Genomic DNA, 27,637 nt, shown 5'->3' with positions numbered 1-27,637 from the left:
GATGTTTCGTCCCCAAAGGTATCACCAGCCAAGTAGTCAGCACTTCGATGTTGAAATGAATATCAATTATATGGGCATTTTAAATATTTACTTTATGCCAAATGTATGAATTATTCGAAATACTTAAATTTTCTTATCACAGGCTTGGAGTACCTTAAGTTAGCACTATTTGTCATCTTTTTGGAATTTTGGTTTCTAAATGCTCTTCAACTTTGTACTCGTTTGGCTTTCTAACTATTTTAATATGGGCGTCACTGCTGAGTCTTATGTAGACGAAACGCGTGTCTGGTGTATTCAATTACAATTCAGTTCCCTTGATAACTATCATATGGATTATATGAGAATGAATTTTATTCAGCCTTTTAATATACATGTACGGTACCAAATCATATTCAAGAGTCTTCTCACTAATCATGTCATACAACAAACAATTAATTTAAAGTAAATCACATTGCATAAGTTGTGATTACACAGCATTTAGACAGAAATATGTTGCATGTATTTTTGACATTAAAATATGTTTACAATACTATAAACTGATAACCTAAGGATTGTTTAACAATGATTATGTTTAGAAGTATTGTTTCGTTTTTGATATTTACTACATATTATAACATGTTACTGTTTTAATAGTTACTATTAGTACCTGTAAGAATAATGCACAAGATCATGACCATATTTGAATTTTCCTTCACAGTTTCCCCCTAGTTTTATATGAATATCATTTCCTTTAAAGCAGTTAAATATGAATATGCATAAGCCGAAACAGTTTAAGTACCAATTTAAATAATTCGTTAAATATTCTGCTACAAAACAACCTTAAGGATGTACTTAGGTGAGGTTTTGAAATTTGTGTCAAATGTTCGGACTCCTTGGTGTTTTTCCATACAATACAATGTAAAATATTTTGCCCCATAACACCCATTTATTTTTTCATATAAGATTTAATTGCTCATGAAAGTTTATTTACCAAAATTTTAAAAGATTTTTGATTTTCTTTCTTTTGTTTTAAGACCCAAATAATACCAATGCAAATATAAGGTAAAAGTCAGAGTCAGCCTTTTCCCGCCATTTCTTAATCTCAAATATCTCGAAAAGGAGGTTCATGACCTATCAATATTTTTAGCTTATCTTTATCCTTAATTGATGCTCTACCAGCCTATAGTATCAATTTTAATTTCTTAATTTATTAAATTTTACCTAACCTCACCTAAGTACATCCTTAAGCAGCTAAAGAACTGCTATGGACTGCTAGAATAACTTTGAAAGTTTAGAAACCGGTAATTTTTGTATAGGAAGAAACTTATTAATTTTATCCAGTAAACCACTGTCAAGCATCAGAAACTGCTAAATCTGGGAAATGCAAAGGATGAATAACTGACAAGAAACTGCCTTCAACTTTGACTTGGAATAAATCACGACACATGAACCAAGTTGTCTCATTAGAGACTCAAACTCCTGATCTCTGTGTTTCAAGTCAGTTCGCTAACGGACTGAGCTAGAGAAGTACTAGTAAGATAGAAATTCAATTCTGATGTAATACGAATCTCAAGTAACACCTGAAACCCAACTCAAAATCAACAGTGGTTAGACATGATATCTACCCAGTTGTATGAATTGGGAGAGTCATTATGGTATGGTGACTCTTGAGTTAGAAGGAGTGTGGCAAGAGTGCTTCCCTCACAAAAAAGACAATTCAGGCTAGCTGTATATGGTTGAGTTAGGAAAGAACTTCTTTATCTCAGTCCGTTTAAAAGATCTGACTGATAACACAGAGGTCCCATGTCTGAGTCTAAGAGGAGACAATATCATTTCAATGTGATTTTCTAATAAGAATCATGCTCTATTTCTCCTGATTCATACTATTGATAACTTTTTGCATAACCACAATTTTTAATCAAATATTCTTGACAATACAATGTTCCCTTTAACCGCACATATTGTAACCCACCACAATAAATGAATCCACAGTATCATGCATTAGACTATAAGATAACACAATCTCTATCCTGATTTGTATTTGTGCTGATGGAGTTTTGTGATGAAGATGGTTGACTACTACCAGAACTCACATTAGAATGATCAAAAGGCTGAAAACTGGTAGAACTTGATGAACTTGAACTGTTCATCATACTTGATGATGAATTAAGAACAGGATTATATTTTGCTGCAGTCCCAGAACTGATTTCTCCTGAGGAGTTGGCGGTAGAACGTGCTGAATCTGTACTTGATTGTACTGGTGTCCTTGCAAAACCTGAACTTGTACTTCCTGACGAATGACCAGTAGAACTTGCTGAATGTATACTTGATTGTACTGGTTTCCTTGAAACTCCTAAGCTGTTTCCTACTGAGGAATGGCCAGTAGAACTTAGTGAGTGCATATTTGTTTGTACTTGTTTCCGTGGAACTCCTAAATTGGTTCCTCCTGAGGAATATGCAGTAGAACGTGTTGAATGCATACTTGATTGTACTGGTCTCTGTGAAATTCCTAAACTGGTTCTGAGGTAAGAAGGTATTGAATGTGTACTTGATTGTACTGGTTTCCGTGCAACTCCTAAACTGGTTCCTCCTGAGGGGTAGGCAGTAGAACTTGTTGGTTGCATACTTGGTTGTCCTGGTTTCTGTGCAATTCCTAAACTGGTTCCTCTTGATGTATACGCAGCAATTTTTGTAGGCATTCTTTGGTGTATTGGTTGCTGAGAAGTCCCTCCTGTTAATGGATAGGATGGAACTGAACTATGTGTAGTCCTTGAAGAGATTCTTCTCTGATCATAATCCTTTTCTCTGTAGTTGATAAGGTATTCTGGGTAACTTTGACTCCTGTCAAAAATGACAAAAATGTTTGGATTTATTGGGTTGTTAACACAAGAATCGTACAGTTTATGACTCTGCCCTGGAATTTCTGGTGGTCTGCGATACTCAGGTTCACCTGTTGTAAATTTTCCAACTAAAACTTTAGCCCTGAACATGTATCGGTCACCAAAATCGAATGATGCTTCTGTGTATTGATGACTATATCTTGCATCCCTTGCAAAATATGATCCCTCCCCAAAAGCTGTTGCATTTTTACCACTTTTTCGAAAATCAAAGTTGTTTATGCATATACCTCTGCAAACATCTAAAGAGTTTGTTCCATGAAACAGAGATCTTTCGTCTATTGCTGAAAATGTTGGATTGTATTTCTCTGCATCCGCATACAATTGTTTCTTCTTGCTGTAATATAAGAATATAAAGCATAATAGCTTTCTGGAATTTTCAGCTCCTGGATGATTAAAAAATTGAAGTTTATGTTATATTTTTGACCTGACCGTTTGCATTAAACAACCACACATTTCCAGTCATTAAAGTGACATGCATGAAGAATAACTAATATCAGAGATTTTCTTGAAAACATTTTCTTGCTATGACTAATTTCGCTATGAAAACATGCAACTTATATTAAAATCATTAGACCTAAGGTAATAATCATTTGATCCAAAGCTTTTCCAGATAGCAACTTATAGGTAAGGCCAAATAAAATATTTGTAGCTGAGGTTACATTAATGAAAAATAAAGGGTATGTTTCTAATTAAGGTAAAGATGTACAGAGGATACATTGTAACTTAAACCAGATCAACAGTACTTATATTAAAAGATGTAATTTTCTTCAGGGAATTGTATATTTGCACAAAAATATTCTTTGGTTAAACATGTTAAAGTTATAGCTCAGAAATGAAGCAATGTCAAGTATGAAAATAATGTGGAAAGAGCTTATAAAATATGTAGTACATGTATCAAAGTTATCCATCTCTGGTCCATGTTTTACCATTGTCAAGACAACATCTTGTATTGGGAAAATGTACTTTTTATCTATTTTACAAACAAAAGTGAAGATTCATAGCTTAGTTTTGCTAAAATAATGAGTCTTACGCAGAAATTTGTATGTAGATATTGCACACTTCAAATGATGCACTGTCAACTCAACAATTAACATCAGAACATTAATTTTTGTATCAACAGTCATTTTACATCAATCAGTCTTAATAATATGAACCTTTACTGATTAATTATTACCTTTTCTTACTAAATCTGAAGGAATTAAAATCATGACAAGACAAAAAATGTCTAGCAGGTCGGAAATGTTTTTGAAAACCCTGGTATTAACCAAAATAGAGCTAACACCAAACTAATCCTAACCTGAACCATAACCCATATTGAACCCTAACACTATTACCCCGATCCCAAACATCTAATCCTCACCCAGAAAAAAAAATCATTAAAATGAACCCTAATCCTCAAGTACAGAAACCCCTTAAAAAATAGTCCCTTTCTCCTAAAAATTACAGAAACAAGTGTAAAACTAAAAGTTATGATTTTTCTGTGATATCCAAATATAAATTTACAGAAATACTGGAATAATATATAAATGTTTGGTGAGATTTTTAGAGTAACAGAAAACAATTTAGAGTTATATATATAGCTATACACATTCAATTTAGTTCAGATGAATACAAAACAAGATGAAAAATTATTTATATTATTTCATATTTTTTATCAGTTGTCTGGGCCAAATAAATTTAGGAAAAAAAAGCTTTAATTTTCATTTTAGACATTCAACATTTCTAGTAACTTAATTAAAATATTCAAAAATTTGCATTAAGCAGCAAAGTCATAAATACTCAAGATGACACTAGACAGTAGAACATATCTTCAACTTGATTTTTATAAACAAAGAATGTGAGCACACAAATGCACCTGCTTCCAAAAAATACAGCACATTTGGTAATTTTTCAATTTACTAATTGTTATACCTCAAAAAAGAGACACCACCCTTATTCGAACTTGATCTGTGCTTTGTGGTAATGAGTATTGTGTATATGTTTTAGAACATTTAATTGAGACAAACTAATGTTAGAGAATAGAAACTAAGTCAAGGACGTACGGACAGACATACACATGGACAACTGTAAAACTTATTGCCCCCTCTGCAATGGCAGTGAGCATAAAAAAAAGACTTACATCTCAAACTCAGACCACAGTTTCTTGCTTTGGACTCTTAAAATAGATCTAACTTCATACTTTTCTTCACTCATGGTCTCATGGAATGAACTCAGTACATCGTTATATTCACTGGTAAATGAAAAAGGTATTTCAACCAATTCAAACTCGTTAGCAAGATCCCATGGATAAAAATGTGCTGGTTTAGATTTTTCGCCATCAATTGCTGTACTTACAATTTTCTTAGGACTGAAAAGAAATTCACCATTATGTAAATTAACTGGCTTGCAATATTTCAAACTTACATACTTACATACTTACATTTTTATCAACTATAAATTGTCATGTGCCTGTATAAGGTAAGGAACAACATGAGAGCTTGTCTAACATGATAACTCAAAAATATTTGTCTTTTAATATTGTTTATACTCCTACATTTCATTTCATTTCATTTGTTTTTTTTGTTTATTTATGTTGCAGGGTTGCCATTTCATTTACATACACCCTTCATTATGTTTCATTCATATAAAAATACTAGTAGGAAGTTTTACCAAATATATCTATATACATATATATTATCACAGTACCCAAATTGCACCTATTTTACAAAACAAGCAGTGAAAATCTTGAAAGTTTTCCTGGCAAATAATTATAAATAATTTGTATTTGTTCATTATTTGACATTATATGCGTGTCTTTCAAATAGGTAATTGTATAATTTAAATATTCACAAAAAGTTCAGTGTAATAATCAACAGGCAGATAATTAAAGAGGTCACTGGAAAAAGTAGAATCTTAGGTACTGTCGCTATGCTACGTCCACAAAAAGTCATCGTTTAAAAAATAGCAAATAAAATATGGTCTGAGCATCCATTTCTTAAAAAATGAACAGTAAACACGCACTAATGTTAAATTGTTCTAAATATTTGAAGAAATAAAACAAAACATCATGTAAATGATGTGAATTTCATTTAAGTGGCAATTTGGGTACTCCTCATTACAGAATCATGGATTGTTTAAAGGGGCTTCAAACCCATTTTCTATGATTCAATGTGGATTTAGAATTCAATTGGTTGAACAATAATATATATATTATTTTCAAATTGATAAGAATTTTCAGAAAAGTTATTGTTTAGAATATTACAAATAACTATTGATACCCTTCAATAGGTTTAACAAAATAAACATCCAAACAGACTGGTGTGCAGTGTTTAAATGCATAGCCCAAACCCTAGAGGTTGAAATTGCAATCCCTCTATAAACTTAATCCTTGAGATTGAATTTCAAAGAATCCCTTATATGCTTATTCACAGTATCTGGTTTAAAAAATAAAATGAAATGCCCTGCAAAGTGCAGCTTGATACAGTCAAAGAGGTTGCTGGGCTCTATAGTTTAATGTTATACAACTTTCACTTTTTACCATTTGTGGTAAATTGTCATTTTTAATTAATTAGGTTATATTAATCTCATTTTGATACAATGACTATGACTCACTGATTTTTCTTTTGAATGTCCTCCTTGGAAACAAATAATGGACGTCTCATGATCTCTCTTGTTGTTCCATATTCTATATTGACCTGTTTCATTGAACTGAAGGATAAACGATACTTTTGTTCATAGTTTTCTCTTGAGAATAAGTATGTTCTCTGTTGATTCATATATTTCACCTCCAAAGTATAAATCTGTAAATCCTAGAATAAAGAATGCTTAAAATAATTTTGATATTAGCAATAGAATTCAAAGGATAACCAACTAGTTAATCTTATAGATACTTAAAAATGTTAATGTTAATAAAATGTAGATTTCTTTCAAAATTGTATTTTAATGGCTTTTGCCTAATCTGCATTATTTGATCATGACCAAGTTCAAAAACAATTACTACATAATGTACTAGAGGAAAAGAAAGAGAGTCATCAAAATCATCCACTACTGCAAATTTAAAAATTATTGCAATGTTTTTATTACTGCGAAAAAATGTGACAGGGTAACGTCATAATAATCACAATAATTTAAACTCTCATTTTGAAATTTTTAAATAAATAAAACAGGATTTTTCTTAATCTCACAAAAAAACAAAATGGCTTTTTAATCTTAAATGAAAAAATCGCAATAAATAAATGCACGCAATAATTTCTTAATTTACAAAATGTGTCAGTTAACATCTGACCTGATGGAAAAGAATATACTACCTTTAACAATAAGGATTATTTTAACTGGTAGATTGAAAAAAGATAAACTTAGGTTGACTGAATTTTCTAAGTACTAAAATATGTGAGTGATCCTACTGACCATTGAAGAACTCTAAGCAATAGTCAAGAATATCCGTTGAAGGAAAAAAAAACCAACAATTTCATAATGGTATGGCATTACAATGATGCAAGCTAACGATTTTAATATATATGCATATATTCTTTTCTTCTTAAAAAAAAGAGGTAGAATAGTTATCAAAGGTACCAGGATTATAATTAAGTACGCCAGACGCGCGTTTCATCTACATAAGACTCATCAGTGATCGACGCTCATATCAAAATATCTATAAAGCCAAAGAAGATGTTAATCAAGGTAAGGTATTTCCAATTGAAGCTTAATGGTGTCATTTATCAAGAAGCTATATATGGCTCGTACTCACTTGCTTAGAAAATATAATATTAATATATATAAACAAAGCATATAAACACTTGCATAGAGATCCTATAGAGCAGATACAATAACTTACTGTATCAAATAATAACCACACATCATGATCATTCTTCCAGTACCATCTCCATTGTGTCAGGTAACTATCCACTGATAGATATCTCTCACCAAATGAAGGAGTGCTAAGACGTCTAACATCAACCCTATTAGTAGCACTAGCAGTGTCATCACAAACATTCCCATACATATGTTCATCAATGATCTCAAAGCTTATATCAACTGTACATATGTTTCCAGAATAGACAATGTCCTGTGAAGATTTTTTTTCATAGAGGTAATTAACAAAATACATAGAATACAGTACTATTCTAACTAAAGGTTTGATGAAATGTTTGCTTAACAGTTTACCTCACAGTAAAACAGTATAATCAGGTGTATGTTCTGCCTAACTCCGGTCTATAAATGAATTTTGGGGCCAAGCTTTAAAAACCCTGTTATGGAAAATTCTTGGTATTCATTTACAAAAGAATATGTTCTATTAATTTTTTTAGGTGTAATAACACCAAATCATAGTATTAAGTTACACCCAGTTGCATACTCAAAAGGGTAAAAAAAAATGTTTAACCTTGTATTAAACAGTTTTAGGAAAAACTGAGAGCAGAATAAAAAAGGAAAAAACCAATTTTCCTCTTTTTTCACTCTAATTTCTGACAAGTGCAATTAGAGGCTAAATTTGGACCAGAACGTAATAAATTTATTCTATAACCCATGTATTTGAGAAAAAATCATGAAAAACAAAGACGATTCTGTTATATTAGACTTTATTTGTTACATTTCAAAATAAATTTATACTGAATTCTACACTTAGCTGTCCATTTTTAGTCAACTCTCTGTAAAGGATGCAAAATAGAATAAATTTATTCTAAATGCATGGTGCTTTATGTATATGATCATTTATAAAATAAATTTATTATATGGAGCCTTAATATCTATTATTAGTTCTAGAAAATCATAGAATACATTTATTCTACATTTAATGTGATTTATGATTATAATAATATATAAAATAAATTTATTTTGAAAGTAATTTAAGTAATCTGTATGGTGAGGTTGGGAACAGAATAAAATTATTCTATGTTCAATGTGATTTTTGTCTTGTATAATAATATATAAAATAAATTTATTCTGAAAGTACAGTTATTATATTAAGGTGGAGACACAGAATAAACTTATTCTACATTCAATGTGGATTAAAAGTATTATGATATATAAAATAAATTTATTTGGATAGTACAGTAATTATGTTAAGGCTAAGACACAGGATAAATTTATTCTGGTTATAAAAATATATAAAATTTGTTTAGGAAAGAAATACACAGATCTGTATGATTTGTTTAGGCTACATAGAATAATTTTATTTTAAACCAGCGGTGTGTTTGATAATATTTGATATGTTCACATAATTTTACCTTGAAAATACATTTAGGTCAGAAAAAATGTGTTCCTATATAATTTTCTATCTTTCATGTCATTTACATGTAAGATTTATAAAAATGTATTTTATTTGAAGTTGCGATGTGACTGTTTATAAACCCAACTTAAGACAATGCATATATCTGCTATCAACAATGAAAAAGGACACTCCCTTGAAATATGAAAACATCAATTTCTTCAGCTGATTTTGTTATGTGGGACTGAATAGAAATACTGTGCAGCAATTTAAAAAAAAAAAAAAAATATCAATATATAAATGTAAAATAAACAGATAAGAAATAGTAAAAGTTCAACAGGTTTTTCTTAAATTGAAAATATATCTGTTTTTTAAAACATGTCTCTCTCTGTAGATGCACGTGCTAAAAATTGTCTTTTTTCTTGCTTCTGGATAGGCCTGATCTGAAAGAAATAACGACAAATTCAAAACAATTTCAAATATTTTTAGTAACCATACCAAAATTTATAATCTTTGATAAAGAAATTGTCTGTCTTTCTTTTAATCTTACTTATGATGTCCATTTTGCTTATCAGTCGGACACCAGGTTGAAATAGAACAAAAGAATCGAAGCTCTTTGTTAGAGAAGGCGATAAATGTTTACTGTATTGTTTACTATAGTGACAAAATTTTTAAAAGTTAATAGAAACAAACAAAATTGCAATTTTCTTCTCAATTACGAGGTGTTTTATTTTAAAAACACCATTTGCATAAGTTTTCAATTTATCTAGTTCATAGTTAAGCAGAACAATTAGATATCAAGTCGACGACATGGGTATCTTTCAAGTTGGATGACAAAAATGCATAACCTCCGATTTTTTTGAAAAAAATACCACGGACGGAAACCATATCAATCTATTACTTCAGTAATTTTCGTGTCTGCCCTTCCATTATGTGACTGAAGAAAAAACTCCAAAAATGGGTAACAATTGTATCGAAAAGAGAAAATCGAGTGCACCGTTTTATGTTAGGGCGTGTTTGAGTTGAGTATTTTGTCTTGATATCGTACAAAGCAAGAATATTTCATACATCGTCTCGCTTCAAATTTTATCATTTTTATACATTAAAGCTACAGGTTGACGTTATAACACAAAAAAATCACAGTACTAAAAGATGAAATTTATAGGTCAAGTGAAATACCTATCTAATGAGTCACAAAATCAGAGAAGGTGTGTTCGAATAGCTATTTTTTGTACTGCAAGTACTTGACGACAGTCTTTCAAGTTGGATGATGAAAATGCATATCTTCGAAAAATTCCAATTTTTTGTGTGTGATAACTAGAGTTTATAGTCTTCATACACTAAAAAAATCTAGTCTGCCCTTCCACGAAATATTTATTTAGAATTTTTTTAAATGTTTATGAATTTTCGAAAATTCCACCTGACAACCGATCAGACAATAGTTTTAAGTTGAATCAATGCAGACAAGATTATTAACTGATGCTCATTAGCTAGTTGATACATTTGTCTTTAAAAATACAACTGATATATAAGGATCGTAATGGTGCAATATGAATAAATTTATCGGTTTCCAAGAGCAAAATTGGTAGCGCGTCATCCCTACAATGGCTTCCGTTTCTACGATTGTGAAAATCAACTGGCGTAATGGGGAGATAATTTTGACGAAGTAGAATCCTGACTGTTATATATAATATTATTCACTCTCTTTATTGTAATTAATAATAGTCTTCCTCTGTGTTGAAGTCCGTACTTTGACCTATAATGATTTACTCTTATAAATTGTGACTTGGATGGAGAGTTGTCTCATTCATGTCATTGGCACCTATACCACATCTTATATCTATTGCCTCTGGATACAGCAAGATAAAGATGGCTATGCTATGCACTTGAACAGTAATTATTGAATTTTAATTTATACAATAAATGGATTAACTTACAGTAACTCATTAAACTTTTACAATTTAAAAGTCAACAATCTATTAAATTAAAACCTCGGTATTACATACCTAATCTTCATCTTCAGAGACACTGAATAAGTCAGGACTGAATAACAATCTAGTCTCTTTTGCTGGTGTTTCATAACAGTTTTCTCACTCTACAAGAAATATTTGAAGTTTAAAATGCAGGAACACTTACTCTGTTATTGTTTTTCTTCAGGCATATTTCTTTATTTTTATCAGGATTGGCATGTATCATTCCCAACTTCCTGAATATGCATGTAATATTTGCCATTGGACATTCAGCCAGTCATGATCAATCAATCAATCAATCAATCAATCATAGAGTCTTAAAACAGATGAGTCGTTTATGCCTAGGAGACAGCGAACTGAATACACAAATAACATTTAAAATCAGGTTTCATTAAGTCTTAAACAAAACACAGGAATGGTGTTAACAATACTTTTACCTATCCCATTTAACATACCAGAAAACAAGTAAGACATGTTCCAAAAGGAACAGCAGCTTCTTCAGGTAAAAATGTGAGTAATGTACCCAACACATTCTCCCTTCAACAAAATATTCATTTCCCTCTCAAAACGTTAAAGATGCGCGTTCAGCACTCTGATACAAAAATATATTGAAATTTAGGTACATGTACTTTAGTCAACACTTTACACATTTTATTACCAAAATATGAGTGCAAATGTCTCGCCTTTGTCTTACTTATTATTGAAATCATATTGAAAGTCTTTAGTACAATTATCAGGTATACTTAACTTTATCAATGCATAACTACAATGTATGACACAACTAAAAATTGTCCAATGAACCATAAAAATGAAGTCGAAGTCAATTGAGACCTGTCAGACGGACATTTCCAGCTGACAATGATTCCATACATGATACACCCTATATAGTGGTCTTACTACTTTAGTATCTGAGTAATAGATCAAACCACAAACACTATACATTGGCCAATGAACCATGAAATTGAGGCCAAGGTCAGACGGAACCTGTCGAGTGGATATGTACACCTTACAATCATTTCAATAATCCATACACCAAATATAAATGACTTACTAGTTATAGTATCTAGATACGGTCTTGCTTAAGTTACTTTATTTTTGATAACTGATCCATGGAATAAGGTCGAGGTCAGGTTAACCCTACATGTACCTAGCTGATGAACATGTAAATGTTGCTAGGAACCTATATACCAAACAAAGTTATCATATTACTCATAATAAGTGAGTTTTTCATTTAACAAAACAAAATGTATCAAGCAGTTACTGAACCATGAAAATGAGGTTGCCGGGACAATGACATACAGTACGGGTAGGGACTTATTTTTATGTATGCCTTAATCCGTCTAGATGTCAGACTGGTCGGACAGTTGTCCCAGTGTAATAAACACCTGCTGTGCAATATCCAAGTGGAAGGTCGTAAATCAATCTGTACCAGCTTGATTAGAATTAAATTTTACCTGTACAGATATATTAGTATTTATGGAGGATAGATAAATGTAAAATATTGTTTTGTATTTAAAGAGAAAGAATAAAAATTAAAATTAAATATAAGACTTAAAATTAAAATTAAATATAAGACTTAAAATTAAAATTAAATATAAGAATGAAAATTAAAATTAACTATACTTTTATTTTTTTTATAATTTGAAAAAGAAATAAAGACGATTTTTAACAATATATTGTATTGCCAATTATTTCAATAGTATTGTGCCAATAAACTATTTTGTATTTGTAATTGTAAAACGTAAATATTTCATCTAATTCAAAATAATAAGCCTAATAACAACCAAGACTGTTTTCAATAGAAGTTTAAATCAAATTGTTGAGACTTCAATCCCGTAAACTATACGAGTTTTTGTTGATGGTTATATTATTTCCTCCTTTTAACGTCCTGTTCCTTTATATGTTATTATTAGAAACTCAATTTTAAGTATAAGGCCAACATATCGTATTTATAAAATATGTATAGGCATTGTAAATTAAGTTATTTTCCTTCTGATACAACATTCCCCGTAGGAGCCTCTACATCTATTCACACCTGTCAATCATTTCTCGCAAGTGAAACATTTTGGTCAGACAGATCACTCGTGCTTTCTATTTTGACATATTTCCTGTTAATCTCTTTGAAAGTCAAACAATTGGTTTCTTTTAATACAATATTTATACCGCCGAGATCATTTTAATTTATTTTTTTAAATTGTCGACACTCGAGATAATGCCTTTCTATTTTCATGTCTGAAATTTTTTATGAAAATGGCCGGTGTTATATATATTTTACAAATTGTATCAAATCGATACACGAAAATTAAAGTTTAACCTTATATATAGTTTATTGAATAAATGCACATTTATACCCCAATGGGGTTGAAGGCTAGTCGTACTAGTCGTGATCAGCTGTCATTACTTTTTCGACGTACTTCTAGTCATACTAAAGCTCGCGTAGTCCGTATGATTTTTTGAAATCGATGTTGTATTATTTCCGAAGTTTAAAGGAGGTCTCCAAATAGATTATTTAAATGGGAATCCGGGAAATGACTGATAAATATTAAACAAAAAAAAGTTAAAGAAGACTAAATTTTGTTTTGATTATACATGTATGTAAATCGATTAAATTTCTATTCTGGTAAATCGATCAAGAGCCCCAAAACTAAAGCACAATACTGTCAATCATTCCACATCAAATTTAATCATGAATGGATTTTCCCACGGTCGTTCAAGTAAGGTCACCTGTGTTTACTGTTACGACATTTCCCGCCATATAAAAATCTCGTGCAGTGGACAAAATCGATCTTTAATATCTTTTATTAGCATTCAATATTATTGCGAGTGAAGTCAAGTTAAAGTTCAACCACGTGCACACGTACGCTGTTGATCACTGATATGTGTATCATGAAATTGTCTTTTCACGGCAATTTTTTCTTTTAGATTGCTATAAAAAATATAACATAAAAGTTTCCTTTTTTACATGGATTGTGCGTAAATTAATATTGTGCAATTAAGTTCGGGATTTCGGGATTAACCCTTTCGAGATCTGGGAATTCTTTTTTCGCGATGTCGGGATTTAAATTTATTTAAATTAGGGACCTTGGGATTTCGAGATCCGGGCCCCTTGATCCCCTAACCCCAAATGCAGATCAATTATATTAATTTAGCATAATGAACAAACACGGAAATCTTAAAATAAACTTAGGCCCGGGAAGAATCAATATTTTCTTCTAGTGTTATTATTTGCGTTCTATTTGTGCATCTCCAACTTTCGGACAATATTTGTTTACAGTAAAAAGTAAAAACTACAAAGAATCATCAAGCTACTAATAATATACAAGTATTGCTCACTGTAATTATTTTTATCTCGGAACTGACCAAACACAGACTGAGTATTAAATACAAATTATAGAAATATTTTGCATGTGACCGCGTCAAACTAAAACGTATGCAGCAGCACTTGATCAGAGACATGTATACTATTTATATGTCTCTGACTTGATACAGTATTCTGCTAATCAATGGATTTACGTGGAAAATAAATCAGTAAAACAAAAATAACCGCAAGCTTCAAGAAATAGAATACATGTAAAAATATATATGTGTAAAAAATTATGCAAACAAATAAGAAAAAGATACAACAAAAAAAAAAAAAAAAAAACGAAAAGGAACAAAAAATAAATATAATTTTTAGGAACAAAGAAAATAAATAGCAGTTGAAATATAAAAACCATAATTAACAAAAATAGGCTATTTTTATTAAAACAAAGTTTTCTCCAGTACTTCACCTATAAAAATATTTTATGTCAAATACGATGTAGAACTAATATAATCAATAAAGTGACTAAGAGATTAAAATTACAGGTAACCTGATTCTGAAATCAGTGAACCGTAATTCTAGCAACACGGATTAAGATGAAAGGACCATTCACACCTGTATTTGTTGATTAATGACCATACTACCTACCATAAAAATGTCCGATTATTCATATCCGACTAGACGGATTAAGACATCCATAAAAATAAGTCCCTACCCGTACTGTATGACAGACGGAAATTTCGTAACATAAGGTATGAAGCATTTAGATTGTCTAACTTATAAAATATAATGCTTCAAACAAATAGTGTACACCATCGTCGCCGCCATTGCTTGGTTGCAATACCTACCATGCCATATCTCGCATACCCTGTATGAAACAATCCGTATGGAATGTACACGGATTATAGTAGGAAAATTGCTTTGAATTCCTACCAGAAAAGAGTGATATTCTAGTCAGACAGTAGTAGGAATCCACACGGAAAATAGCCGAAAAATTTAAATTAGCAGGAATTTCTTAGTAGGAATTTTGTATATTCCTACCAGAAATATGCAAATTAGCAGGAATAATTTGGTAGGAAAATAAAATTCCTACTAGAAAACCGGGTAGGAATTTCTCAAAATTCCACCCAGAAAAAAATATTTTCTGGCAGGAATCTAAAAATATACAAAATGTACATTGTAAGTGTATATTCAAAAATACACAACTGGGTCAATGATAAGTTTGAATCTCAACAACAAAGGAAATTCATGGAATCAATTCCTTTTTAAGAAAATGGACTTTTGAAATTTTTAAGGAAACTGCATGCAATATATGCAAGCTATAGAAAGTGTTATACATCAACATGTAGATCTACATTAGTTTAAAGAACAAATAATGAGTAAGATTATGCACTATTAATGAATTATTAATTGATTACTAAATATTTTTGGCAGGCAGATAAAAAATAAAATCATCTTGAATGTATAAGAATTACCTTAAGTCTTGCCATATTTTCTTACATTTCTATATTGTTACGTTGTGTGACCCTAGCTTGCAGCATTGTATTCCAACACAACTTTTCAATCTTTCCCCTCCAATTTTTGAATTTGTGAACTGGAACTTGCTTGCATTTAACATTGCAAAATATGTGTCATTAGCAAACAGGAATCCAGTTCAAGATAACTTTCCAGGTAGAAAGATTTTCTGGTAGGAATTTATAAATTAATTCTGGTAGGAATCTTAAACATGTAGTAGGAAAATAAATAATCAAATCAGATTTTCAAAACAGAAAAAAATCTATACAGACTTTAACAATTCCACCTAGGTAGTAGGATTTTTGAAGTAGGAATATTAAAAAATCCAGTCAGACTTTTGTTCATTTTCCATGTCCGTCTACGTTTTATATGGAATCTTTTAATCTAGGTGGATTCCTACTTCATTCCTACTAGTGTCTAGGTGGAATCCTACTACTTATTTCGTACGGGACAGGCGAAAAAAAAACCCAAATCACTGCACAACAGACATCAACGTTTCATATAAACCTCTGAAGAAAGAGATACCTTTCTGAGAATTTTTTTCCCTGAAAGGACCCTTTAATTTGTATTCATGCTGGACTATATTTCTTCCAGAGTTTAATCGTTAATCATTGTTAATACACATGATATATATGCTACACTTTTACTATTTTATATAAAATTTATGAAAAATTTACTGTTGTTAAAGTGTGTACATTCCCTCGAGATACAATGTATATTAATTACCATTTAAAATTCCTTGCAGTCAGAATTAATACATTTTTTTAAAAATTATTCGAAAATGCCTGCCCATAACAAGTATTAATTTGATGACCATTCGGGCATTCATTTGAGAAGAAAGATTCGACTGAGGTGTGTTTTTTCAGGGAGGTTCTTTTAGTTCGAAAAGGACATCTGTGGTCTACTAAAACAGTGCATAGTTATGAAAATTTGTCAACAGAAGGCATGAAAGGCTTATAATATCTATGTTAATATATAAATACATAAAATAAATACTTACAAACTTCTGTTGTCTATCCTGATATGTTCCTGGTGCCGTTTCAACCACGACAAATACAATACACAAACGGACATTGAATCGTCGCTCCTAATCTTTGAATAACATTCGAAACAGACCTTTCCTCCATGTACTAACTCGAATAATTCAGCGCCCCCAATCCACTACTTTTCTCGAGGAAATGGTTCATGGAGTGATCGAAGTGATCGTAATATAAAGACTGGATTATTAGGGTTATCTATGTACTGACAAATATATTAAGATAGAGTCAAATGCACACGCTGTGAATTTATTATGTAATTTCCGTCGTTTGTTTGTCATTATCTATCGTGCGAAATTTTACATTCGGATGTTTATAATTTATTAGGTTTATATGATCACGATGGCTACAGTATGTGGTCATTAAAATATGATATGGGTAATTAGCATATGATAACAAATCGTGTTTGAAGAAAGAATCGTAAGATTTTATATTACAATTATCTTTTTCGTTTAGTTCTTAAAATTAAAAATCATTTACGTTATTAAAAAAAATCGAAGTTTTGAATACACCAATATTTTATTTTTTGTATAGGAACATTTATTCCATAGAAAAACAAAAGAATATAGGGTATCGATCCGTGACACAAAATGAATATAAGCACATTATAAAACACGTACACAAAATAAGCAAAGGAACGCGCTTTAATTGCTCAAAGTCACATTAAACCTTCAACATGCAACAAAAAGGATCTCACCACACTGCAAATGTAAGACGACCACTAGCAACAGCCAGAGCGAAATAGTTTGCAAAAACAATTTAAAACAAACTTTATTATATGCAGAATAATTTTTTGTAAGTTATATAGATATCAAATGAAAGGGTAAGGACTGCTGATCCTTGTAGAACACACACATTTGACAGATGAATACAAATGATACAAATAGTTATGAACAAATTCTATAAAATTGAGGGCGTATACTGCCTGTTACTCAGATATGAAGTACCTAGTTTGGTGTATCCAAAGTTATAATATAATAAGTACAGTCTGATGTGTAAATAATGGTATACTTATCCTCCATATATATATTTGCATGCTGTTTTTTTTTTTTGTGTTGACGTCTGCACTGTAGACTTACAGTTAAAGGTTTTTTGCTTGTGAGAGAAACATGTTTAACCCCGCCACATTATTTATGTATGTGCATGTCCCAAGTCAGGAGCCTGTAATTCAGTGGTTGTCGTTTGTTTATGTGTTACATATTTTTCGTTCATATTTTTTACATAAATAAGGCCGTTAGTTTTCTCGTTTGAATTGTTTTACATTGTCTTATCGGGGCCTATTATAGCTGACTGTGCGGTGTGGGCTTTGCTCATTGTTGAAGGCCGTACGGTGACCTATAGTTGTTGATGTCTGTGTCATTTTGGTCTTTTGTAGATTGTTGTCTCATTGGCAATCATACCACATCTTCTTTTTTATATTAGCTTATTGTTCCTGCTTTCCGTAAAAAAAAAAGAATGGCTTTTCCATGATAGTATATGTTACATTGCTCCTACCAAACAAATAATGAAGGTTAAGAAAACATTCGTTTATATGTAATGAAAGCATTTGAAGACTGTTACGATTGAAGTTAGAATAATGTGTCTTGGCAGAGTGGCATGTCTTCTTACAAAGTTATTACTTCAAAATAAATGTATTTTATATATTATTATAAACCGAAATCGCATTGAATGTAGAATAAATTTATTCTGCGTCTCAGCCTCACCATACAGATAAATATTATCATAATCATAAATGACATTGAATGAAGAATAAATTTATTCTATGATTTTTTCGCACTAATAATAGATATTATGGCTCTATATAATAAATTTATTTTATACATGATCATACACAGTAAGCACCATGCATTTAGAATAAATTTATTCTATGTTGTATCCTTTACAGAGAGTTGACTAAAAATGGACAGCCAAGTGTAGAATTCAGTATAAATTTATTTTGAAATGTAACAAATAAATACTAATATAACAGAGTTGTCTTTGTTTTTCATGATTTTTTCTCAAATACATGGGTTATAGAATAAATTTATTACGTTCTGGTCCCAATTTGGCCTCTAATTGCACTTGTCAGAATTAAGAGTGAAAAAAGAGGAAAATTGGTTTTTTCCTTTTTTATTCTGCTCTCAGTTGAAATCAATCCTACATTTCATAGCAGTAAAAAATGTCTGGGTTATAAATATATAACTTGAGTGTTTCAAAGCGTATTATTTTTTTATTTGGTGTTTCTATAGAATATTTTGGAAACATGTGGTTAGTAATACATGGTTAATACTTAAGCTTATACACAAGTTAAAACAAAGGGAACAACTGATTGGTTAAGTTCCAGTGATTATTATTTTCTTATATGCAATAAAATGTTATATGAAATTTTGTCTATAGTACTGGATAGGATAAAGCTTAACTCCTGCCAAGCATTTATTCATTTGAAAAAAAATATATCTTCCCAATTTTTTGAAAAGTGCAATTTTAACAAAGACAAATAGGGGAAAATCAATGGCATTATCACCTAAATAACTCAAATCTTGGAAACAATTATATAAAGACAATATTTCAAAAACACAACAAAATAACTGATATTTACTACCTAATAGCAATGCATAAATGGAACATTGATGTTTCCAACCTCAACCTCATCTGAAATAATATTTCGAAACCTATAATAAAGCCACCTTAAATTCAAGAGGAGTTATATGGTGGACACATAGGCAGCTTAATGTATTTTTTTTAATTTGAACTTTATTTGTCCTTCTTTCATTACTATTTGAGAAAATGAAGATGTGGTATGATCACTAATTAGACAAAGATCTAATATAATGTAAACCAGGTGCTCCGCAGGGCGCAGCTTTATACGACCGCAGAGGTCGACCCCTGAACAGTTCGGGGAAGTATGGACAAAACATTCGAGCGTGATACAGCTCTGAATTTGGATTGTGAACAAATTTTTGACATTACATGGTTTTTTTTACACAAAACAAATGTCAAGATTTTACAAATCAATTAAAGATTTCTTCTTCAAACTTATTTAAATCTAAAATTAAATAGTTGACACAGCATAGGTTTCTGACACAGAATGAATGTGGTCTAATGAACTTAAAAAATTTTTTTTGCCTTTGAGCAATTTACTTTGCTGTTGAATATTAATCCTCTCAAAAAAATGTTTGAAGAAATTTTCTTTTTATTTATGAAATCTGAAATGAGAAAAATTTACCCCCCCCCCCCATTTTTTTTTTCTCACTTTTTCACATCCCTGTTTCCCTTTTTCCAAAACTGATATCAATTCAAATTTCTGATGGAGTTTGCATCAATAACTACTCTTTTAAATACATCATAAAATATTAAAATGTAAAATAAAGTGCTTGTTATCACTGCATGGAAAAGATTGGTTGGTAGTAAAAGTGAATATACATTGTTTATTGTATAAAACAATAAAAAAAAAATTCATCAGCAACATTTTATATTCGGAAATTTCCAATGAAGTTATTTACATAAAGTTATTGGCAAATAAAAATAGAAAATGACATCATAGTCATGTCTGGCAAATTTCCAACATATATTATCAACTACTATTCTATACAAAGAAAGATAACTCCAATTGAAAATTAATTGCTATTGCACAATATTGTGCAATTAGATATTTCTTGCTATTGTGCAATACTGTGCAATTGAAAATTTCTTGCTACATGTATTGCACAATACTTGATATGGAATCCTGATTTGGACCAACTTGAAAACTGGGCCCATAATCAAAAATCAAAGTACATGTTTAGATAAAGCATATCAAATAAGCCCAAGAATTTAATTTTTGTTAAAATCAAACTTATTTTAATTTTGGACCCTTTGGACCTTAATGTACACCAATTTGAAAACTGGACCAAAAATTAAGAATCTACATACAGTTAGATTTGGCATATCAAAGAACCCATTTATTCAATTTTTGATGAAATCAAACAAAGTTTAGTTTTGGACCCCCATTTGGACCAACTTGAAAACTAGGCCAATAATTAAAAATCTAAGTACATTTTTAGATTCAGCATATCAAAGAACCCCAAGGATTCAATTTTTGTTAAAATCAAACTAAAGTTTAATTTTGGACCCTTTGGACCTTAATGTAGACCAATTTGAAAACGGGACCAAAAATTAAGAATCTACATACATAGTTAGATTCGGCATATCAAAGAACCCCCATTATTCAATTTTTGATGAAATCACACAAAGTTCAATTTTGGACCCTTTGGGCCCCTTATTCCTAAACTGTTGGAACCAAAACTCCCAAAATCAAACCCAACCTTCCTTTTATGGTTATAAACCTTGTGTTTAAATTTCATAGATTTCTATTTACTAATACTAAAGTTATTGTGCGAAAACCAAGAATAATGCTTATTTGGGCCCTTTTTTTGGCCCTTAATTCCGAAACTGTTGGAACCAAAACTCCAAAAATCAATCCCAACCGTCCTTTTGTGGTCATAAACCTTGTGTCAAAATTTCATAGATTTCTATTCACTTAAACTAAAGTTATAGTGCGAATTTGGGCCCTTTCAAAATCAGGAGGCGTATAGAAAAACAGTCTGTACAACTGTGATTTTCAACAATTTTCAAAGTTGTAAACCTTTAATTTTGTCAAAAAATAGCGGAGCGGAAGGAAACTTAAACATGTCAGATCTGTAACTCAATCATGGTTAGCTCACACACCAAAAATCAGGCCAATATCTGTAAGCATTTAGAAAAAAGGTCTGTATAACTGTGATTTTCAACAATTTATCAAAGTCCAAAGCCCTAAATTACAGCAAAAATTAGCGGAGCGGAACAAAATTTAGACTTGATCTGTACAACTGTGATTTTCAACAATTTTGAAAGTTGTAAACCTTTAATTTTGTCAAAAATTAGCGGAGCGGAAGGAAACTTAAACATGATCTGTAACTCAATCATGGTTAGCTCACATACCAAAAATCAGCCCAATATTTGAAAGCGTTTAGAAAAAAGTCTGTATAACTGTGATTTTCAACAATTTATCACAGCCTGTAATTTGGGAAAAATTTAGCCGAGCGGAAAAAACTTTAACTTGATCTGTAACTCATCTTGGTTGACTCACATGGCAAAAATCATCCCAATAAATATCTGAAAGTGTTTAGGAAAAAATACATCATGTACATATAACTGTGATTTTCAACAATTTATCAGAGTCCAAAGCCTGTAATTTCGACAAAAACTAGCAAATCGGAACGAAACTGAAACTTGATCTGTAACTCATCATGGTTGACTCACATACTAAAAATCAGCCCAAAATCTGAAGGCGTTTAGAAAAAAACTCTGTATAATGGTTTGTTGCGGAATGACGGAATAACGGAATAACGGAATTACAGAATTTCTGAATTACAGAATTATGGACAAGGGTAAAACTAAATGGCACCGACAACTTCGTTGCGGGGCCATAAAAAAAATTGTCATATTACATGTATTATGGCAATATTACTGCTGACCTACATGATTTATAAGTATTTGTCTGACATTTTTGATGTAAATCACAATATTCTAAACATTTCTGTCCCCATCACATTTTTTCTATCATACAGTGGTTTTCAAAATAATAGACAAAATTTGCATTTTTACCACATGTTCTATTTTTTTAAGCCATGTAAACCTTGTTGATTGGCAAAATTGGACACAATATTTTCATATATGAATGTGGCCAAGTTTCATTTAACTTGGTCTCATGGTAGTTTCAGAACAGAAGATTTTTGGAAAAATTAAACAGATTTGTAGTAAGGAAAAACACTAATAGTAAAGTCACATAAGTAAAGCCTGATAGTTTTCAACAGGTATTGCTAAATGTTTTGATTGTAAAGGATATATTTTGTTTGTTGATTCAAGAGTTTAAAATTACAAATTTAAAAATCGACCTAATACATAACATGTTAAAATAAAAAATTAGCTAAATGTCAATGATCTACATTAAGTTATTAATTTGGTTTTAATCAAGCATTTTATGAGAATTGCATAGCAAAACAAAGTCCCCTTCCTTTTATAAAAATTCATTGCATTAGAATGAAATTCTACCTTCAACTTAAACTTGTAATGGTGTAAACTACATTAAAATATCAAGTCAAAATCTACAAGTACATGTATGACAAAATAAACAGCTGCGCCATGAGCGCATGATACGCCCGACGTCTTGTGTGGAAGTTGTATGCAATAATCATAAATAGTTTCTGAGAAAGTTTTAAGCAATTACCATTTATTGCTTTTGAGACACAGCGGGACATGTGAAACCCCCCCCACCCTGTTTTTTTTTTTTACAAATATCACTAAAATAAAATTTTGAATCAAACCAAAAAGTATACAGATCTTTAGATTAATATAACAAAGAAGTGTGTACAGTTTCAAGCAATAATCATAAATTGTTTTTGAGATACAGCGCGACATGTAAAAAAATCCCTCCCCTTTTTTACAAAATACTCAATAACTCAAAAATAAAATTTTGAATCATCACCAAAAAGTATACAGATCTTTAGATTAATATAAAAAAGAAGTGTGTAAAGTTTTAAGCAATAATCATAAATCGTTTTTGAGATACAGCACGACATGTAAAAACCCCCTCCCCCTTTTTTACAAAATACTCAACAACTCAAAAATGAAATTTTGAATCATCACCAAAAAGTATACAGATCTTTAGATTAATATAACAAAAAAGTTTGTAAAGTTTTAAGCAATAATCATAAATCGTTTTTGAGATACGGCGCGACATGTAAAAAACCCTCCTCCTTTTTTACAAAATACTCAATAACTTAAAAATGAAATTTTGAATCATCACCAAAAAGTATACAGATATTAAGATTAATATAACTAAGAAGTGTGTAAAGTTTTAAGCAATAATCAAGAATCGTTTTTGAGATACGGTGCGACATGTGAAAAAAAAACACACCCCTGTTTTAGTTACAAAGTGCCGTAACTCAAAAAGTTTAAATCTTATTTTCACCAAAAAGTATACAGATCATTTGACCATCATAAAAACAACTATATTAAGTTTCATGAAATTTAGATAAGTCGTTCTCAAGTTACGGTGCGACATATTTACGCCGGACAGACAGACGGACGGACAGACGGACAGACAGACAGACGGACGGACAGACAGACGGACACCGTACATTTGTATACCATAATACGTCCCGTCAAAATTTTGACGGGCGTATAAAAAACTGTAGAAAGCCAATTATTTAAGTGACCATATTAACTCTGCACACAATCCTCAGACCGGAACAACATAATGCAAATTAATTTGTAACTAATGTCATGATAAAATATATACAAATTATCACATCAATGTGTCCAAGGATGGCAAACAAACCTACCACTAAATTCTTCAAACAAATTTATGAACAAAAAAAGGAAAAACTCAAAAATATCATTTTGTCTTCTAAAAATCTTTAAAAAAAAATAAGTAGTTTCCCTTTGAAAATAAATTTACTCATTAATAAGTATTTCATCAAAAATGTAATTCTAGGGAGAGGGCTTTAACTAAACAAAGAGAAAGGCTAAAATTGTGAAAATTGAACTTTACCTGTAACTTATTATGATAAAACAATAAACCAAATATCAAATCAATACCTTCAAGCAGGAAAAAAAAAGTTTGGAAAACTGATTTGCAGACAGAAAGATAGACATACAAACAGAAGGAGTTCAAACCTCAAGTCCCCTTCCATTTCTTCGGTAAGGGACTAATAAATATGACACTAAGTCTAGCACGTACTAACCTTAATCTGTACATTCTGTTCAAGTGAGCAATAGGCATTTTCTATTTTAAAGTTGTCCTTTGGTAGAAATGACACCCATTCTGCCTCCATTTTTACCTGCCATAAGTATGGAACACCATTCTGTAAGTGTAAATCTGAACATACAGAGCTTGGACAATCTTTCTTGGTCAATGCTAAACAGATGTGTTTTTTCCCAGCAGCCTCTGCCAAAAGACTATCATCTGATTCTGGGGTATCCTCAGTAACTACAGAATCACTGTATCTAACCATTGATAATTTTACTCCCATTTTTTCTTGTAATGCAGCTTGCTTTCCAATAAATTTGAACTCTGATGTTGAAAGATGTTTAAACCCACCTCTCTGATCTGTCTGACATTGATTGGTGGTATATCTGAAGGTTTCTTGTCTTGAAAAGTCATCCACTTTTGATTCTGTATTTGCCTGTTCTTTGAGGTTCTCCAAATTAGGAGGCACATAAATCATTCTTTTCAAGTTATCTTCCTTATGATTGGCTAAATGACAAGATGTTAACACCCACTTATTATGGGAATCTGATAATGAGTGGTTATACCTACAATTATCTCCTCTGTCACATTTCCCAAAGAAATAACTTTTACAGTAATGAAGATATGGACAGGCCTCATGTTTATTCTCAGTTTCTTTACAACCACCATGTTCATATATATAATGGTGGCATAATCTGGGAAGTTTCCAGTTCAGTAAGACAATTATATCTGAGTCTGCAAAATTTTCAAGTCCATATTTTTCTTTGATTTTAACATTTTGAGGTGAGGCTAAGTCATGAGGGAAGCTGCAATTTTGTCTTCTACAATTTCCTCTCACAAAATTTCTGCAAACATGGAAAGCGTTACAGTTGTCATTTTCACAAAATGTTGGTTTTGAAGGGTTGAAAAAGTGCTTGCAAATATTCAGGTCTTTGTAGTAAGAACCAATGTAAACAATTTTTCTGCCATCTCTGTAAAGATGAAATCTTTTAGATCTTTTGTTGAACCATTCTTCTATTCGTATACAGGGATAAAATAATTCATAAGCTACACAACAAAAAGTTTCAAAGCTACAACCACCCTGACATACCTGAACTAAAAATTCAAGCACTTCCATTTCGTTAATTTTGTCTAATTCTTCTTCCATAAGTTTTTTCTCTTTCATTTCTTTACTTTTATCAGTCTGTATTTTAACCTTTGGTGTATCTTCCAGTAAGGTATTACATTTTCCTAGAGATTTTGTAACATCTTCAATTGTTGAAAACTTTTCATCAAAACCACTGGATGAGTTGGAGTACTCAATTTCTTTTATTTCTACATCTGAATTTATATTCTCATCTGAACCATCTGGAAATTGATGTTTTTGTTGATGATGCACTTTTCCCCATCCTCCTGTTATCCTACTTCCTTTTCTCTCTCTGTCATCACTTCTTCTGACTGAAGAATTGGAATATCTTCTAATTCTCTCAACATTTGTTTTCCTAGATTTTGAAATAGACTTTCCAGAAGATTGTGAAAGACTACCATCATTCAGTTGCATCCGTTCATCATCCTCCTCATAACCTTGAATTTTTCCAATCTTACCTTGATGTTTTCTATTGGTTGGGTCTTCTATACATTTAGGAAATGACAAATCCTCTGACCTTGTTTCAGTATCAGCAAAATGTGGACTTCGATCCTCATCTGACACATTATCTCCATCTTTCTGCTTTCCTGTATGTCTTATTCCACCTCCACCACTACCCTTTTTTCTTGCTGTATACCTATCACCATTCCCTTTACCTTTATTTGGTTGTCGGTAAACTGCACTCTTGGTTGCAACACAGGAATGTGTGTCATCTGATAGATTCTCAGAATCTGCAAGTAATTCTTGTGTTTCAGAATCACTGATAGATCTATCATTATTTTCAGTAGTTCTAACTTTTTGATGAATTATATTTGATGTTGTCAGATTTTCTGTGCTTTCAGCTTGTTGGCAATTATTTCTTATCCTTTGACCTCCTTGGAATCTACCTCCGTTATCTTTTATTTCTGCTCTGTTTGGTGTGTGCTTGTCACTATACATTTGCTCTGATTGTTCACTGCCAATAAAATCAGAAGAATTTTCATTGTCAGACAATTCTTCATTTCTTTCAGCATCTTCTTTGCTAGAGTAAATATTCTAAAAAACAAATTAAAAAATCTGGAAACTTTAATATCACCAGCCCAGTAGTCAGCACTTCTGTGTCGACTTGAGTTATCATTGATATGTTAATAATTAATTAACTGTTAACAAAACTTTCAATTTTTTAAATGCTAAGGCTTTACTACCACAGGAAGAGATTACCTTAGCTGTATTTGGCAAAACTTTTAGGAATTTTTGGTCCTCAATGCTCTTCAACTTTGTACTTTATTTGGCCTTTTTAACATTTTTTGAATGGAGCATCACTGATGAGTACTTGGTAGAAGAAACATGCGTCTGGCATAAATGTAAAATTGTTATTCTGGTATCTATGATGAGTTTATTTAGCTGTGGTTTTTCCCAGCAGTTGGTTAAAAATTTCTGATCAGTTAACCAATTCAAAGTTTGATAAAACAAATTGCAATTTGGTTAGAATTTTGATTGAAATCCAATGGGCAGAGAGCAACACTTACAGTCAAGTCATATCACTGCTTTTAGGCATCTTCATGATCTTCTGAACATTTGAAGGTCCCTACTATGTATTGGTTACCTACACTACACAAAAAACAGTAACATGTCATCTCATCTCAGCCTCTAGTAAGTGTTCTACAACTAATCATTCAGCACTGTTATCTAGTTCCTTAACTACTATCAAGGAACTTATCATAAACGTTTTTATCTAATTATAAATGGTCCTTTCAACTTAGAGAAGAAGTCTTTAAATGAGTTACAGCAAATATATTTGCATTCAAACTTACCCAAAGGAACTTACTCTAAATAAATCAAATCTGAACTGTAACAGTTATAACTTAAAATAATCCTTTAAATAAAAAAGGTTAC

The 27,637-nt window shown here is 31.1% G+C and overlaps 1 protein-coding gene and 1 long non-coding RNA gene across 2 annotated transcripts in view; both read right to left on the bottom strand.

Moving 5' to 3' along the window:
• Window positions 1-1,869: 1,869 nt before the first annotated feature.
• Window positions 1,870-27,637, bottom strand: part of LOC143057083 (uncharacterized) — a 75,765-nt gene continuing 49,997 nt past the window's right edge. The window contains exons 13-17 of the mRNA XM_076230315.1: window positions 24,632-26,797; window positions 7,693-7,923; window positions 6,471-6,667; window positions 4,999-5,226; window positions 1,870-3,213 (exon numbers count right to left, since the gene is read on the bottom strand). Coding sequence (XP_076086430.1) covers window positions 1,986-3,213; window positions 4,999-5,226; window positions 6,471-6,667; window positions 7,693-7,923; window positions 24,632-26,797 — 4,050 coding nt within the window. The 3' untranslated portion in view covers window positions 1,870-1,985. The remainder of the gene's footprint in view (window positions 3,214-4,998; window positions 5,227-6,470; window positions 6,668-7,692; window positions 7,924-24,631; window positions 26,798-27,637) is intronic.
• On the bottom strand, window positions 9,390-17,004 carry LOC143056566 (uncharacterized). The gene is made up of 3 exons (XR_012972405.1): window positions 16,850-17,004; window positions 11,070-11,158; window positions 9,390-9,506 (listed from the first exon to the last, which is right to left on the bottom strand). It is a non-coding gene; the product is annotated as an uncharacterized LOC143056566 (long non-coding RNA).

The sequence above is a fragment of the Mytilus galloprovincialis genome, chromosome 13 (genome assembly GCF_965363235.1).
Source record: "Mytilus galloprovincialis chromosome 13, xbMytGall1.hap1.1, whole genome shotgun sequence".
NCBI classification, from domain to species: domain Eukaryota; kingdom Metazoa; phylum Mollusca; class Bivalvia; order Mytilida; family Mytilidae; genus Mytilus; species Mytilus galloprovincialis.
The sequence above is the reverse complement of the archived record's forward strand: the minus strand, read 5'-3'. Positions and strand labels throughout refer to the sequence as shown.